Raw genomic sequence first — 16,401 nt, 5'->3', positions numbered from 1 at the left:
TTAGACATTTTCTTCTAAACACATTAAATAGGTCATAAATGTATTTCTAAAAAAAAGTGTAAAAAGCATTTCAACCATTTAGATTTGAATTGTGGAGCTAGGCTTCACAAACTGTGTTTCAAGATTTCTGTGTTCAGGATTTAGTGGGCGGGTCTGACAATCACAGCTGGGTTACGTAACGCGGTGGTGATTGGCATAACCCGTCCCAGCTGCTGTAGGTATAAATACATTCAGCGCACACTGCTACTACTACTACAGTTTACTGTTAGCCAGCTAGCTAAGTTAGCCGCTGAGTTAGCCGCTAAGCTAGCCGCCGGGCTAGCAGCTGAGTTAGCAGCAGAAAGCTCTCAGACCTAGCGTCCATGTTTCTGGTAGAGGTGGTGACTTTGATTGACAGGTGACACTTGGTAGGGGGCGGGGTTTCAGCTAATTCGTCGGGCACTCCCACAGCGTTTGGGAGCAGAGAAAGAGGCTGGTTTTTACACAACTTTGAAGCCTAATTTCATATATTTGGTGATTTTTTTAATCATTCAAATTTGGCACGGTGGTTAACAACACACTTTTCTGTGGTATGTCAAACTCAGAACACATATTTATTTTTACTTTACACAGACATTAAAGATGAAACCAGTGGTTTCCAACCTTTTTGTCTTTTGATAGCTTCCAAAAAGCAGTGTGTAGACGGGCTCACATTTCAGATGTCTACGAGTTGTTAACAGCTTCTAACATCTCATGACCCCTCTGATTTATCTAGTGACCCTTTGGAGGGGCCCAACCCCTAGCTTGGGAACCACTGGACTAAACTATTTAACTGTATATAAAGTAGTGTAAACTAGCTCCACCTCCAGCAGATACAACAGTAACATGCTGCTCTAACACTGATGCTTCACTATTAATAGTGTAATGATGTCATATTTAATAATTATATTAATAACAATAATAATAGTAATAATAATAGTAATAATTATATTTTTTCTTTTTCTTAACAATGTTACAAAGTGCTTTACTGAAGAAATAAAACCAAACAAGGCTCACATTTCAGATGTCTATGAGTTGTTAACAGCTCCACCAAATAGTGATTTCTTACATGTTTTCAGTTCAATAAATCTTCAAATGATTGATGCACTATTAGTTATATCTAATTTAATATGATTATAAACAAATGCAAACACAGCATGATAATCTTCTGAGTTCACTTAACTCATGATTTCCAGCTGTTGTGTTTCTGCTTCAATGTGTTGAGCAAGAACTAATTGTCCTTCACACTAAACACTGAAATGAAACATTTGAATCTCCTTTTTGGGCATTTTTTACCTTCCTCAGATGTTTGTCATCTAATAAAGTAGAAAGGAAATGAGGGGGAAGAGAGGAGAGGTGACAGGCACACACAGGGAGGTGCAGGCCAATGAATTTGTATGATTTCCCTCTGATTTGTTTTTGGCTGTCTTTCCTTCATGTTGTCATTTAAGGTTTCTTTGCAGAGTATATAGTCCATCAATTATTCATTACACTTCATGATAAATGCATAAATGCAAGGTATCCAAAAAAAGTTTCCATACATATTTTCAACATGGTCTTTACTGTTTAAAATGCTGCAGTTTTAGCATTGTGTCATACATCTTCTGTCAACACATTCAGTTTCTTTTGAGTTCTGTGTGCTCTTTTGAGTATCTGGTTTTTTTCAGAGTGTACAGTACAGTAGTAGTCTCTTCATTCTGTCTCTTCATTCTTGACCAGATGTCTAGCAAATGTCAACCAAATTAAAGGGATTTCCTAAGAACTTTGGAATACACATTGAAAATACTTTTTTTTTTTTTTTTAATACATGAAGAAGTGTATTAATACTTAGATATATCATTACAAGAGCTTTCAAAATCACATTCTGGTCCTGTCTAATACTGATTGTGCACAACTCTTGCTTAACTACTTTAATAATTTTAATAATCTCTCTCTTTCTCTCTTCCTCATGATAGAGATGGTGATTGATTGTGTGAAGAACAAGGATGTGAAGAAGGTGAGTGACAGCTTCAGTAGCCAATATTCCAAAAATGTCTCCACCATGCTGGTTTTGTCCCAAATCTGTACTTTAGAGAATTGAAATCAGGAGCACAGCACCTTACACTGTTTCATGTGCATCTTTGCTACTGGGAAAAAAATAATTGACTTATTTTCATTTTCAGGGTTTTAAAAAACACACGGCACACATCAATATTTGTGTAATACCAATGGATCAAATGACTTTGTATAATGTGTCAAATAGCCAGACATTTTTCTCAGGAGTTGGTGGAAACCCATGAGTGAATATTAGATTACTTACATTCATTGGGGCACAGTACGACTCTAAATGAATGATAATGCTGCTCAGTATCTGATGTGTAAATAGAACTGCTTGTTCACACATATCAACTTCATTCAGGCAGAATATGTCAGCTGTTGTAATTTTTCAGCTTGTCCCACTGCCCCACCAGTGTTCAAAACACAATTAATTTTAGCTTTAAGTGAAAAGATTATTATGTTAATATACTGTATGTAGTAGTCATATCAGTTCTTCCACACTTTTTTTGCTTCTTGTTTTCCCATTTTAAAGCTCATTAAACCCTGTTTTCACCCAAAGCTGCAAGAGCTGCACCTGAACGGTTCTGACCTCAAAGTGCTGGACCAATCAGGCTGCAGTTTGCTGCACCATGCTGTCAGTACAGGAAGCAAGGAGATGGTCCGCTACATCCTGGACAATGGTAACTGTAGCAAACCAGCAACCGCAATCAGTAACAATCACGTCCAAATAATCAGAATCAGAATCCCAATCAGCTTTATTGGCTAATTATGTTTCTACACACAAGGAATTTGACTCCACTATCCAGTGGCTCTGACTGTACTTGCATACAAAAATACCAGAATATACACATACAGTAGACATAAGCTGAAGCAAGTACAGCAGGCTACAAATTACATTAGAGTAAATTAGATTCAATAAAACTGAATGTTTTTATTTATGTACAGTACTGTGCAAATGTTTCAGGCACTTAAAGTAAAGCAAGGACGATTCTGAAAATCATTTCGTGAATAGTTTTGCTTTTATCTTCATACAAAGTTGAGTAAACAGCTGACACCATAATTTAAATCAATATTTGTTGTGAACAGCTTTGCCTCAGTACACCTGCACACAGTTTTTCAGGTTCTTGACAGGTCTGTTGTTCTTCCATCTTGGAGAAGTCGCCACAGTTCATCTTCTGTTGATTTGGATGTCTCAGCTGCTTCAGTCTCTTCATGTAATCCCAGACTGACTCCATGATGTTGAGATAAAGACTCTGTGGGCAAAAAACCATCTGCTGAAGGACTCTTTGTTCTTCTTGTTGCTGAACATAGTTCTTTATGACTCTGGCTTTTTTTGTTAGGGGTTGTTGTCATTCTGTAGAATAAATTGGGGACCAATCAGACGCCTCTCTGATGGTACTGCATGATGGATACAAATCTAAACATCTAAAGTGCCTAAAAGTTTTGCACAGTACTGTATAAACTTGAACAAAATTCACTTCTATATCAAGTAATGACAATCATTTGATTGGCAGTAAGAGAGCACAAAACCTCCGATCACTGTTGTCAGGAGTAAACATTTAAACACGATGACCTCAGGTTCACTTCTTACATCACATGTAACACTACCTCTTGGATGGTGTTGATTTTCTCCATTGAACACAGAGTAGATGGCTAAAATAAGACAGTATATGAACTGTATTTGTTGGAATGTTTTGCTTTGCACTCACATTCACATGATGTTCCACACTGTAATGCTCTCAATGAATTGTTGCAGACATAACATTCATCTAGATTTACTCCTTATTTTTATCATGACATTTTTACATATTACTCATTACTTTACTTTCTTTTCAACAACGTATTTTTCATTTTCACTTTTTAAACTGTGAAGAAAGAAGAGTGTGTTGTATGTTACTGGGCTGTCGACACTCAACAATAAGATCAGATGTCGTGTTACCGTAATCTCTTTTCATCTGTTTCTGTTTTGCAGCTCCAAATGACCTGCTTGATGTCACAGAAAAACTACAGTGAGATCAAGTTTGCTTTTATTCACCTCCTAACATGCTAAATCCTTCCACAATTCAAATTTCTTTTGAAATTAATTGACTTATGTGAAGCTTGTACAGTTAACTTCAAAATGTTCTTTTTTTTAAATCATCCATTGATAAGCACTGATTACTGTTGTGTGTTTGTCCACAAAAATCCTTTGGGCATAACAACACGTTTTTTGTAAAGTATGTGACATGGTGTGCCTGACAGAATTTTGGAAAACTATATAACTCTGTACTGTGATTGACGCTCTTTGATACTATTCCACTGGGCCCTGGTCTCTCTATATGTTCTGGGCATCCTAACAAGTGTAACAAATTTAAAAGAGAATAAACATAAGTAAAAGCAGTAGGGCGTCCAAACATCAATAGTGCTTGACTCCCTGGAGACATGAGATGCTGTTATCTCATGCTGCCTCTCTCCCTCTTTCTCTGTCTCTGTACTCTGGACCACCAGTGGGGAGACGGTTCTTCATAGAGCTGCTTCTCTATGCCACAGGACCATCTGTCATTATCTGGTTGAAGCAGGAGCCTCACTGATGAAAACAGACCTACAGGTAGGTTCTGTACACTCATTTGTTGAGTCAAGTGATATCAGGCCTATCTCATGTAGGACTGTAAGACATCTTTACATTAATCACATTTACAGTACACCACTTTCTCTTGTAAACAAAAGCAGCTTTCAATCACTCATCAGTGGCAGAAGGTAACTGAGTATATTTACTCAACTACTGTACTTAAATGCAATTTAGAGGTGCTTGTACTTTACTTGAGTATTTCCATTTGATGTTACTTTATACTTCCACTTCACTGCATTTCAGAGGGAAATATTGTACTTTCTACTTGACTACATTTATTTGACAGCTTTAGTTACTTTTCAGATGAAGATTTGACACAATGGATAATATAACAAGCTTTTAAAATACAACACATTGTTAAAGATGAAACCAGTGGTTTCCAACCTTTTTGTCTTTTGACGTCTTACAAAAAGCAGTGTGTAGTCGGGCTCATATTTCAGATGTCTATGAGTTGTTACCCCTCTGATTTATCTAGTGACAGTAATGAGGCGAGCAGCAGCATTTTGGACCAGCTGGAGACGGTGAAGGGAGCCATTACGTTACAGTAGTCAAGCCGATAATAAATAAAAGCATATGTAACTTTTTTAAGAACAGTAAAGAATAGAAAGGAAATGATCTTCAGCTGGAAAAGACAAGACTTGACAACATATTGACCTGCGTGTCAAAATGGAGGTTGGCATCCAATATTACCCCCAGATTCCTTGCAGGGTGTGTGATGTTGTTAAGGCCCATTTATGCTCAACGTTAAATACGGATACGGATACGGACGGAGCCTTCTGTCCGTGCTCCGCGCTCATTTCGTCTGTATTTATGCACGTTTCCATAAAGCTTACTGATACGGAGCAGTACCACCGGAAACCGTGGGGCAGTGTTGCTGTCACTACTCGATACGTAGCTCTAATGAGACACGAAGAAGAAATAACAACGGCGGAACTTTTTGAGGAAAGGTTGTGCGAGTTGGTTACAAACTTCAAACATATCGTTTTTGTCTTTTATGCAAGAGGTACATTATCAATATCTCCTCCACAGTCGCCATGTTCGTTTTTGAGTTTGTTGTTGTCATAAACCTTTGACTCTTGGCTGCCCCCTGGTGGGTGTATTGGTTAACATCCATGCGTATACATTTTCGTACGTGGGCCTTTAGACAGCTCACCAAGATTTGCAGCTGAAGAGCTGATAACATTTGGCTGACCTCAGACTTTAGACTGTTGTCATTGAATTTAAGGACGTTTTGAGACATCCAAGATTTGATGTCGGTGAGGCAAGATTTAAGTTTATGCAGGCTGTTTGGATCTGAGGGTTTTAATGGACAATAAGTGTCATCAGCATAAAAGTGGTAAACTATGTCATGGCTCTGTATACGTTGGCCATTGGGTAGCATGTAAATAGAAAACAAAAGGGGGCCAAGAACTGAGCCTTGAGGGACCCCACAAGTCAACTGAGCCATTTTGGAGATGGAATTATCCAGGGCCATCAAAAATGTTCTATTAAGGAGGTAATATTTGATAACCTGAGAGCTGTGCCCTTGATGCCAACCCAAGTCTCCAGGCAGTTAAGGAGGATACTGTGATCAACAGTATCAAAAGCAGAACTTTTTTAAATCAAAAAGAACAAAAATCGTTTGTTACTTTAACAAGAACTGTCTCTGTACTATGAAGTGCTCTAAAACTTGACTGAAATCACTTAAAAACTGTATTGTCATTCATAAATAAAATCAACAGAGAAGAAATCACTTCCCCAAGACCTTACATAAAAAAGACAGTTTGGAGATGGGTTTGTAGTTACTTAAGGAAAAAGGGTCCAAATTGGGTTTTTTAAGCAGATAATGAACAATGGCATGCTTAACACTGTTAGGAAAGGAAACTGAGACCAGGGAACTGTTAAAATGTGCAGAATAAGTGAGCTGACAGTGTGAAATTTCTCCTTGAGCAGCTTGGTGGGGATGATGTCTAATGAGCAGGAGGAAGGGTTCATGTGAGAAACTATATTCTACCTCAGATAGTGTTATAGGTTGAAATTGGGTGAAAAGGTAGAGTTACTATGTTGAATTGTGATTATGGAGGAAGCAGGATAGATTTGGGACCTGATATCCTCCACTCTGCTGATAAAATGAGAGAGAAATTATTGACAGAGTTCAGCATCTGGGTCAGGAGAAGAGGTGGGGTTATCACAAATCACAGAGATGATTACTCTGAAGAGAATTTTGGGATTGTGATTGTTCCTGGAAATGCATTCTGGTAGGTAATCATTAGGTTCTTGAAGGTCTTTTGAGTGCTCGGGTGTGATCATTGAGCCAGGGGATGTTATCTGATTTTTGTTTTCTTATTTTAAATGGTGCAATTTAATCTAGGATGGCCAGACACTGATCATTAAATGAATTTAAAAGAGCATCATGACCAAAAGGATGTAAAAACAAATGGATGGAAAAAGAGTTAAAATATCACAAAATTTAGCAGCAAGAAGTTTGATTGCATGTGTTTACAACAAGTACCAAATAATGGCTGTAAGTGAAACACATTTCTGTGTTTCACAGGCAAAACTTGCAATGTGAAGCTTTTCGAGGATTTGTTGATTGCTGCCTGCAGCTTTAATTCACCTTGTATTTCACCTTGAAATTGAAATTGAAATTGTGTGAAGAACAGATATTGACTTATCTATAATTATATTGGATTCATTATAAGGCTTATTTATCTATTTATTGCAGCAATTATATTTCTGGAACATTTACCCCAAATATAGCTTCAATTGCACCCATTGGAAGGATTGAACTGACTCAAATTGATCAGTAATATAACTATATGTGACACTGAGGTGTACACAAATAAACAGAGAACAGTGCACTGTGAATAGACGTCAGTATGGACAGTTTGGAACCAACAATATATACTGTTTACTGTAGGATTTGCTTGCAGGGAACATATTATGGAAATTTCCAGGTCTATATTTTTAATTTGGGGCTCTACAGAAATATTTTTGCATGATTAATTTAACTCGTACCGGCCCTTAATGCAGCCTCTCAGTTCAGCTTTTGTCTGAAACAGGCCGTTTTAGGTCGTGTCTTTTTAAGGCCCCTCTTCTGAGGAGCCCACTCTATTCTGATTGGTTAACTTCCAGGAGCTGCATTAACAAACAACTTCTGGCTTGCTTCAGAGGCTACGTCAACAAACCATTACAGACCATTCTTTACTTGAAATGTCACAGAAAAATGTGATAGAAAAACCTTAGCAACAACCTTAGCAAAAAAGACTACAGAGCAGACAACTGTTAATGGGCATGCACAATGAGCCAACGCTAGTTCATTGGTAGGGTTGAAAAAACGAGACAAAGCATTCAGAGCAGGTTGAAGGCCTAGCTTTTACTTGCAGGGAGCATACATAACATTACATAAATTAACTTCAAAGTTTGGAACTCTGACCAGTATATAAATAACAGAAAACCACAAAAAAGTACCAATATGTCCCCATGAGTAATTGCTGGGCTTTCAGGTGAAGTGTACCATTGTGGTTGTCTCGTATGCATGAATGTGTGTCCGTCTCAAATATGCATCTACTTTCTTTTTTCTGTTTTCCATGGAGGTTTAAACCATGTAGAAAAGGCTCCAAACTGGCTGGATTCAGCAATGACCTAGATACAGAGAGAGGGGGAGAGAGGGATGAATGGAGAAAGGGAGTGTGAGAGACAGACAGCCAGAGAGTGCAATGAATAGAGAAAGAGACAAATGACTTGAGAGGAGGAGACTATGATTTTGACATTCCTTAAAAAGTACTGTGTTTTATCTCTAGATCTCTATGTACTTACCACGTACAAATGTCTCTCTGTCTGACTCCATGGTTCATGTAAACCCCAAGCTTTAGGAGCAGGTGCTTTACACTCTCTCATGGTCTTGAAATAAAGTTCAGCTCCCTGTCTCTCGCTCCCCCTGTTAATCCCTCTCTCTCTCTAATGTTTCCAAATCTGGTAGAGCCCCAAAGACAAATGCGCGCGCACACACACACACACACACACACACACACACACACACACACACACACACACACACACACACACACACACACACATACAGACTCTCTCTTTCTTTCTTTCTTCTTTCTTTCTCTCTCTCTCTCTCTCTCTCTCTCTCTCTCTCTCTCACTCACACTGGACTCATCTAATTAGAGTCTGTTCTACACTCTGGAAGTGATTTAGCATAATGGCCCTTCCCCTGTAAACAAGCAGTTAGAATATGTCCTCTGAAGGACACAAGTTGTTTATTTCATTTCCAATTCAGTTGTTTCAGTTGTTATCTCCTTATCAGTTGGAGACAATGCTACTTCCATAACAGCAGCATTTTTCAATTAAAGAGAAATGTGAGAAGAAAACTCATCAGCACATGCATCAGCTGGCCTGTAAACTCACAATCACACACATGTTAGACATGGCAACTGGAGCCTAATGAAACATTAACAGTCTTTCAATCTCACACTCCATCTCACACTCCTTCTCAGTTGAGAAATGCAATAACTTCCTATCCTTCTTCAGTGACAAAATCAGCACAATCCACAGCCAGTTGACCACCTACCCGCTCCGCTCTGTCCCGAACCTGGGCCCCCCCTAACCACTAGTAAATCCTTCTCCACCTTTGCTACCATCACCTCCTCTGATCTCTCCTCCACAGTCTCAACCATGAAACCATCAACCTGCAACCTTGACCCGCTTCCCACCCCACTTCTAACGGCCTGTCTTCCCGCTCTCACCACCCTCATCACAACCACTGTAAACGCCTCTCTTTCCTCTGGCCATGTCCCCTCCTCCCTAAAGCTTGCATCAGTCACCCCCGTACTAAAGAAACCCGGCCTTGATCCTGATTCCCCTAACAACTACCGCCCCATTTCCAATCTGCCTTTTCTATCAAAAATCCTGGAACGTGTTGTTGCCAAACAACTCATCACCTACCTAGACTCAAACGACCTCTTCGAACTCTTCCAATCTGGTTTCCGCTCTAAACACAGTACAGAAACTGCCCTCCTCAAAGTGACAAATGACCTTCTGCTATCCTCTGACACTGGCTCCCTCAACATCCTCATCCTCCTTGACCTCAGTGCTGCCTTTGACACGATCCACCACTCCATTCTCATCTCCCGTCTTCAATCCATCCTCTGCATCACTGGCACCGTCCTCTCCTGGCTCAGATCCTATCTCTCCGACAGACACCAATTCATTGCCATCAACAACTGTCAATCAGCCACTGCTCCTCTCATCCACGGTGTCCCCCAGGGCTCTGTCCTTGGTCCACTCCTCTTCACTCTATACATGCTTCCACTTGGTCAGATCCTCCGTCTCCATGGTCTCCAGTTCCACTGCTACGCCGATGACACACAGCTTTACCTCCCCTCCAAAACCATCACTGCCTCCACCCTCTCAACCCTCTCCAACTGTTTGACTGCCATTAAGACCTGGATGCAAAATAACTTCCTCAAACTCAACTCCAACAAATCCGAAGTCCTCATCATTGGTCCTGACTCCCTCACCCACTCCACTCAGAACTTCTCCCTCAACATTGACGGCTTCACCATCACCCCCTCCACCAAAATCCGTAACCTTGGAGTTATCCTGGATCCCACTCTCTCCTTCCCCCCCCATGTCAACCATATCACCAAAACCGCCTTTTTCCACCTCCGAAACATCGCCCGCCTCCGCCCCAACCTGTCTACTACCGCTGCTGAGACACTCATTCATGCTTTCATTACATCAAAGCTCGATTACTGCAACAGTCTTCTCTACGGCACCACCACCAAAGTCCTCAATAAACTCCAATACGTCCAGAACTCTGCTGCACGCCTCCTCACCGGTACCCGCTCCAGAGAACACATCACACCTGTCCTCCGTGAACTTCACTGGCTTCCAATCAAACACAGAATCAACTTTAAAATCCTCCTCACCACCTACAAGGCCCTCAACAACTTAGCACCCCCCTACCTTGCTGACCTCCTTCATCACCACTCCCCCTCCCGATCCCTCAGGTCCGTCTCTGCCAACCTGCTACAAGTCCCCCAGACTAAGCGCCGGACCTGGGGTGATCGGGCCTTCTCTGTTGCTGCCCCCACCCTATGGAATTCACTTCCCCCTCACATCAGAATCTCCCCAACCCTCTCCTCTTTCAAATCTGCACTAAAAACACACCTTTTCATACTAGCCTTCAACTCCTAGCTCCCACTGGACTCGTCATGTTTTAACCTTTGTTTTTGTCTTCTTTTGTTTTTTTAACCTTTTATAACTTATAAACATTTGTTTCATAGTTTTAAATAGGGAAATAGGGATATTGTAAAGCGTCTCTGAGCACCGCATAAAGCGCTATATAAGTTTGAAAAAAAAAAAAAAAAAAAAAGCCTGTTTGGTTTGTAACAAGCATAGAAGTAAACAGGTTTGCTAGCAGCCCTGTGTTCATTAGAGCACAGTGTAGAAGTGTTACAACAAACAACGTACTGTATGGGTGAATTATCTAGGCTCTTCTTAGAGCCTTACCAGAAGTCTAACTAAACTCTTCTCAGACATGAATAGATACATTTGCTATTTTTCTCTATCTGTTAGACTGCATTCAGACCAAAAACAGTGTGCCAGTGAGACAATGAATTACAATCCAGGAAGTACAGTTGGAGCTACAGATTAATGTGTTTAAAGCTTATCAGACGCCACACAGTACACAGTGGTTTCTAAGCAACTATTTCATCTTTCTTTGTGACAGTCGTGCGGTAAACAGAAGTTACAAGTTACAAAGTACACCTGGAATGTGCACATTTGTATGATTGGCCAACACTATTCTTTGCTTGATGACTTTGTGCTGCATTGAGCAAAAGTTGAGTCAACTCTTTTTCCTGACGACGCTTAATTGTTGTGTCCAGACATTGAAAACTCACTATGACCACATTTATAAACAATTGAGTACTTGCGGATTTACTAACATGCAGCTTTGCAGTTAATAGTTAATCTCACATCCAGACCGCATTAATACAACCTGTATACTCCGTATACTATTGGCCCAAATTGGCCAGTATGGTATATAAATTAAGATAGATTAAAGACAGGGGAAGGGTCATCTTGTATTTGGGCAAGTACAGTATATTGTGGAGTAAAATAAAATGAAGACAGTTCAAATAAGAGCAATACTGTAATAATAACTCTCTCTCTCGCTCCCTCTCCATCAGGGTGATACTCCTAAGAACAGGGCAGAGAAGGCTCATGATGCTGAGCTGGCAGCATATCTGGAAAACAGACAGCATTACCAGATGATACAGAGAGAGGACCAGGAAACAGCTGTCTGAAACTGTTGAACTATATACGAACAGGATGTGGATGAAGAAACTGCTTTTTTCTGGCTGCAGACCAAGTGTGAAGCCGTGCCAAATCTGATTGAAATGTGCATTTAATAATGATTACAGCAGAGATTATAATGATGATGGTAATAACTTTAAGTCAGTGGATGTTAATGTTCATTAGTGTGAAGAGAAAGAGTAAGCTTATTAGAAGTTTGTTAAGTCATTCCTTTGCAGTTTGAGTAATACAAAGTGACAGTAAAATGAGGAAAATGGAACACTGGAAGAATAAGAAATTAAGTTCTGATTTTATGGGCAGTTTCAGATTTAGTCTTCAAATGCCATTCATATCAAATATATTCAGAGGACTATATATTTTAACTGTGACCATTTACAATAAACTAGTGATGATGAAATGTGTTATGGTATCACTATCAGTTACTACATTTAGTCTGCACATGCTACATATTTAGTCCAGTCTGCAATTTTCAATTCAAACCAAAATGTAAAGTTTATCTGGGGTGTGGCATTAGTGTCTGAAAGGCTTCATTAAAATGTTTCTCCTTGGGAGATTTAATGACAATTTTTATATTATATCAGGAAATATCTGTGAGTGCTGTTTAGCTGTTTTGACCTGGCCCTAGTGGAGACTATTGAATGTCCTACATATAGTAGAAACATCTGGGCAGTATGAATGTGCTGAGTTAATTTAATGGCAACCTGCACATAATATTTGATGTTTTACCCCAATGATTGAATTGACTGAATGATTGAACAGTTCCTCTTGCCTGTACTGTATGATTGAATGTCAGAGGTGAAATTCTGGGCTGAGATGTCTTCACACTAATAACTAATAATGTATCCAAAACAGTTCAAACATGTTATAAAACTTTCCATCATGAAAGGCCAGTAAAGTCCATAAAGTCATACATTTTGGATCAAATGAATGCAAGTACTTAAATAATTAAAATGAAATGTTAAATTATTGTGTTAGAGTTTGCACCAATAAGGATCAAGTGTCAAATCATGGATCATTATCATATTTCGTTGTGCTAAAGCTAAAACAAGCTAAGTTAAAGCTTAAGCTTGTTTTTATCTAAAGGTAAGACAAGCACACATTTTCTCCTCTTAAAAACTTCTCATTGGCACTCCACACCAGATTCAGTCATCCCCCAGACTGCAACTCACCTTTTACAGACAGGACGTGCCCCTTTTCTCCCAATCACTAATCTCAGTGTTAGGTTTGACCTTGACTTTTGATGATCACATCTACACAAAACCTCTTTCTACCATCTCAAAACTATCTCCAAACTCCACCCCTCTCGAATCCTGCCAGATGAAGAGAAACTTGTTCATACCTTTATCTCCTCCAGGCTGGACTACACCTCCACCTGCACCCTCAGATCTGCCAGCTGCCAGCAGCTTGCTCCTACAGTCCCCAGTAATAAGTTCTGCACTATAGGGGAACAGGCCTTCTGCTCTGCTGCACCACGCTTGTGGAACAGCCTTCCTAACCATCTGAGGGGCAGCACAGACCCCAGACTCTTTCAAAATGGCCTAAAAACATTTCTATTCAGGAACGCTAATTCTTCTTAAATCTTATTACAATTTTCTTTATGTTGAGTGTTCACTATGAATGAAAAGTGCAGTACAAATTAAATGCATATTTATTATTACTATATGAAGGTATAGTACACACATCATTATAGCACTGAATAGCAGCAGCTCATCTCACTGATGGTGTTTTGAGACTGATTTGTGAGGAACATTTGGGTTTTGCATACACTTTTGGACACACCAACAAAATCAGGGATCTTTCAATATTAAACTCAAATCTGTTTTCAGCCTCATTCTTCGTTTAATCCTTTGAAACGTCAACACATTTCAGACTGAAGCCTTCATTTAATTGACACGTCTTTCAATACTTATGTCCCATTTTCAGAAAGCCGGAAGAGAGAAATAATAATAATACATTTTCACTCCGAAATGAACGTCTCACACAAGTTATATGAAAACAACTTTCATCTTCATCTTCCAGCACTGCTGATCAGATAAGTCAAATCAAGCAGAGGAGGAAACATCTGGCAAATGTACAAAATTGTGCCTGATCAGGAGAGGCTGAGATGCTGCAAAAGTCTTCTTTTCATCCCTTAAAATAACAGATTCTTCCATTGAAACAGCAAGAGACAAAAACAATGGAGACGTGCACAGCTACGTTTTAGTGATAATAATACAAACTCAATAACTGGCATGCCCCGACTGTCAGAAACTTAGCAGGATCATGTCAAGAGGGAGCTGAAGAAGCATGTTGTGCGTAAACATCTAATCCTAAATATGATCAAAGCCAAGATTATACTCAAAACATATTCCCCCAGGGTCTGTGCGCAGCAGAAAATCATACACCAGTGGTTTACTATATATACTCTTCACATGTACTTTGAGAAGCCTTACATTCAGGAGAACTTTCTGTCCCTCTGCTCGTTATGGCAGCTCAAACATGCACTTCAAAATATTTTTTTAAATCAAATATTTCAGAAATACCTTTTGTTTGCATTGCCACATCACTGGCAACCAGTTTTTGATGACATCAATGATATGCAAGAGCTTAGAAGAAGAGTAATGATAACATCACTGAACAATCCAGTGAATTCCCAGTTTATGTCCATTCAGAAAGTTACAATGCTGGTTGATCAGAATAAAGAGAGACTAGGAGTAGGAGTGACTAGCTGGACTTTCAGACCTCAGCTCTGTTTTTGGAGCCACATTCCTTCAATGTGTGATGCACACTGCTTTGATGAATTTTCAATCATAGTTCTAGAAAGTTTTTGTGGGTTTCTGAGGGTTTGATGATTTCTCTTTAATCTTTGTACAGTAAATTATTACAATATACTCTGACTTTCATTTACGTTCCTCATCTGCTGGCACAGCAACTGCCAAATATTGATAAACCAAAAAGCTCAAAGCTCAAACTAGCTTCACATTTAGAGGGTTTTTTTCTGTTTTGTTTGTGAAAGTTAGCAGTTGAACTGTGTCTGTGTGTTCAGATTAGCTTTGCACTGACAGTAAACGCTTGCATGTACTACAATGCAATGATGTAAAGCAGGTTGAGTTTTTGTTTTCCTTCACATCTGTGGCCAATCTTTGTTCTCTCATGTTTATGACATTGTTTTTGGGTAAATTCATTAGTGTGAAATATTTTAAATGTTCTTTCTATTTCTTAATTTGTTTTTAAGTTGATTGATATTTGTAGATAAATATGAAGAAAATAAAAGAAGGCAGTATATTTGATAATGACTCATGTTTTTTCCTGTTGTGTTTGATTTGGGATTACTGGCACTTCATTATTTCTATTTCTTCTTGCAAACAAATGACCTTGTTGCTATGAAGCTATATCAGTATACAAAGCTCCTTCTATTGTAAGTTTCATACGGTCACACATCAAGAATATACGCAGCTCTCTTAAGTTATTTCATACTAACTACCTGTACATCTATGGCAGTGGTAGACGACCAAACACCAAGATGTTGTCCAATGGCAGCGATGCCTGAGAGGCCCATCCACTCTACTGTGAAACTCAACCTGATGAGAAATGATTCTGAAGAGGAGCATCTTGAACTGACACCTGCTGTAGATAGTGTTAATTGTGGTTAGCATTGAAGATTCTTGGCTCTGCATGTTTACAGGCCCCTTTTACTCTAAATCTCCGCCCATAATAATATAATATTTTGTGGAATGTGTTGGCTGGTATTTTGTCAGCCTGGTATCTACTTAAATATGAATTTTGTCCCTCTCTTTTCCTATTTCTGCCTCTGCAAATGCTTGTTCTCTATCTGTAGTTTCATATTGTTAAGTGATAGTGTTGATGTTCAGTTCATCTGCTGGTTGCTCGGCGCAGTCTGCTGTTTTAATGACATCATAAAAAAACACACACACACACACACACACACAAGGCTTAACGTTTGCTAGATACGGAAACTATAGCTTAACTATACTTAACTACTAACTATAATTTACAATAACACAGGCCTACAACTTACTTGAACGTCATATATCGTTTAATCAAAATCAATTACATCATATTAGTTTATTTTTCTATTACACAATGCTAAATTTGAAGGTAAGTTCATGGGACTCTATCTCATAACCACAAATCATAGGCCTACATCCACACACACATTGTATAACCTATGCACAATATTAAGTGCTGCCATAATAATAAAAAAAAAACACCAGTGTAATTTACGTTTGATTATTTGCTTTTCATTAGGCTACTACTCCAAAACAGTCAAATGAATCACCACAAAGGGTCAGAATGATTATTGCGGGAATCGGTTGCAGTTCTCGTTCTCCTGTCTTATTTCTTCTGCTATTATTATTATTATTATTATTATTATTATTATTATTATTATTATTATTATCATTATTATTTATTTTCCAATCATGCTGAAA

The 16,401-nt window shown here is 39.0% G+C and overlaps 1 protein-coding gene across 2 annotated transcripts in view; it reads left to right on the top strand.

The window, feature by feature from the left end:
* LOC133976396 (diacylglycerol kinase zeta-like) overlaps positions 1-15,243 on the top strand; it is a 103,286-nt gene extending 88,043 nt beyond the window's left edge. For both annotated transcript variants that reach the window (XM_062414598.1, XM_062414597.1), the window contains 5 exons: positions 1,974-2,014; positions 2,615-2,735; positions 4,028-4,064; positions 4,543-4,642; positions 11,845-15,243. In XM_062414598.1, the coding sequence (XP_062270582.1) occupies positions 1,974-2,014; positions 2,615-2,735; positions 4,028-4,064; positions 4,543-4,642; positions 11,845-11,961 (416 nt within the window). In that variant the 3' untranslated portion in view covers positions 11,962-15,243. The remainder of the gene's footprint in view (positions 1-1,973; positions 2,015-2,614; positions 2,736-4,027; positions 4,065-4,542; positions 4,643-11,844) is intronic.
* The last annotated feature ends 1,158 nt before the right edge of the window (positions 15,244-16,401 follow it).

The sequence above is a fragment of the Scomber scombrus genome, chromosome 24 (assembly GCF_963691925.1).
Source record: "Scomber scombrus chromosome 24, fScoSco1.1, whole genome shotgun sequence".
NCBI classification, from domain to species: domain Eukaryota; kingdom Metazoa; phylum Chordata; class Actinopteri; order Scombriformes; family Scombridae; genus Scomber; species Scomber scombrus.
The sequence above is the reverse complement of the archived record's forward strand: the minus strand, read 5'-3'. Positions and strand labels throughout refer to the sequence as shown.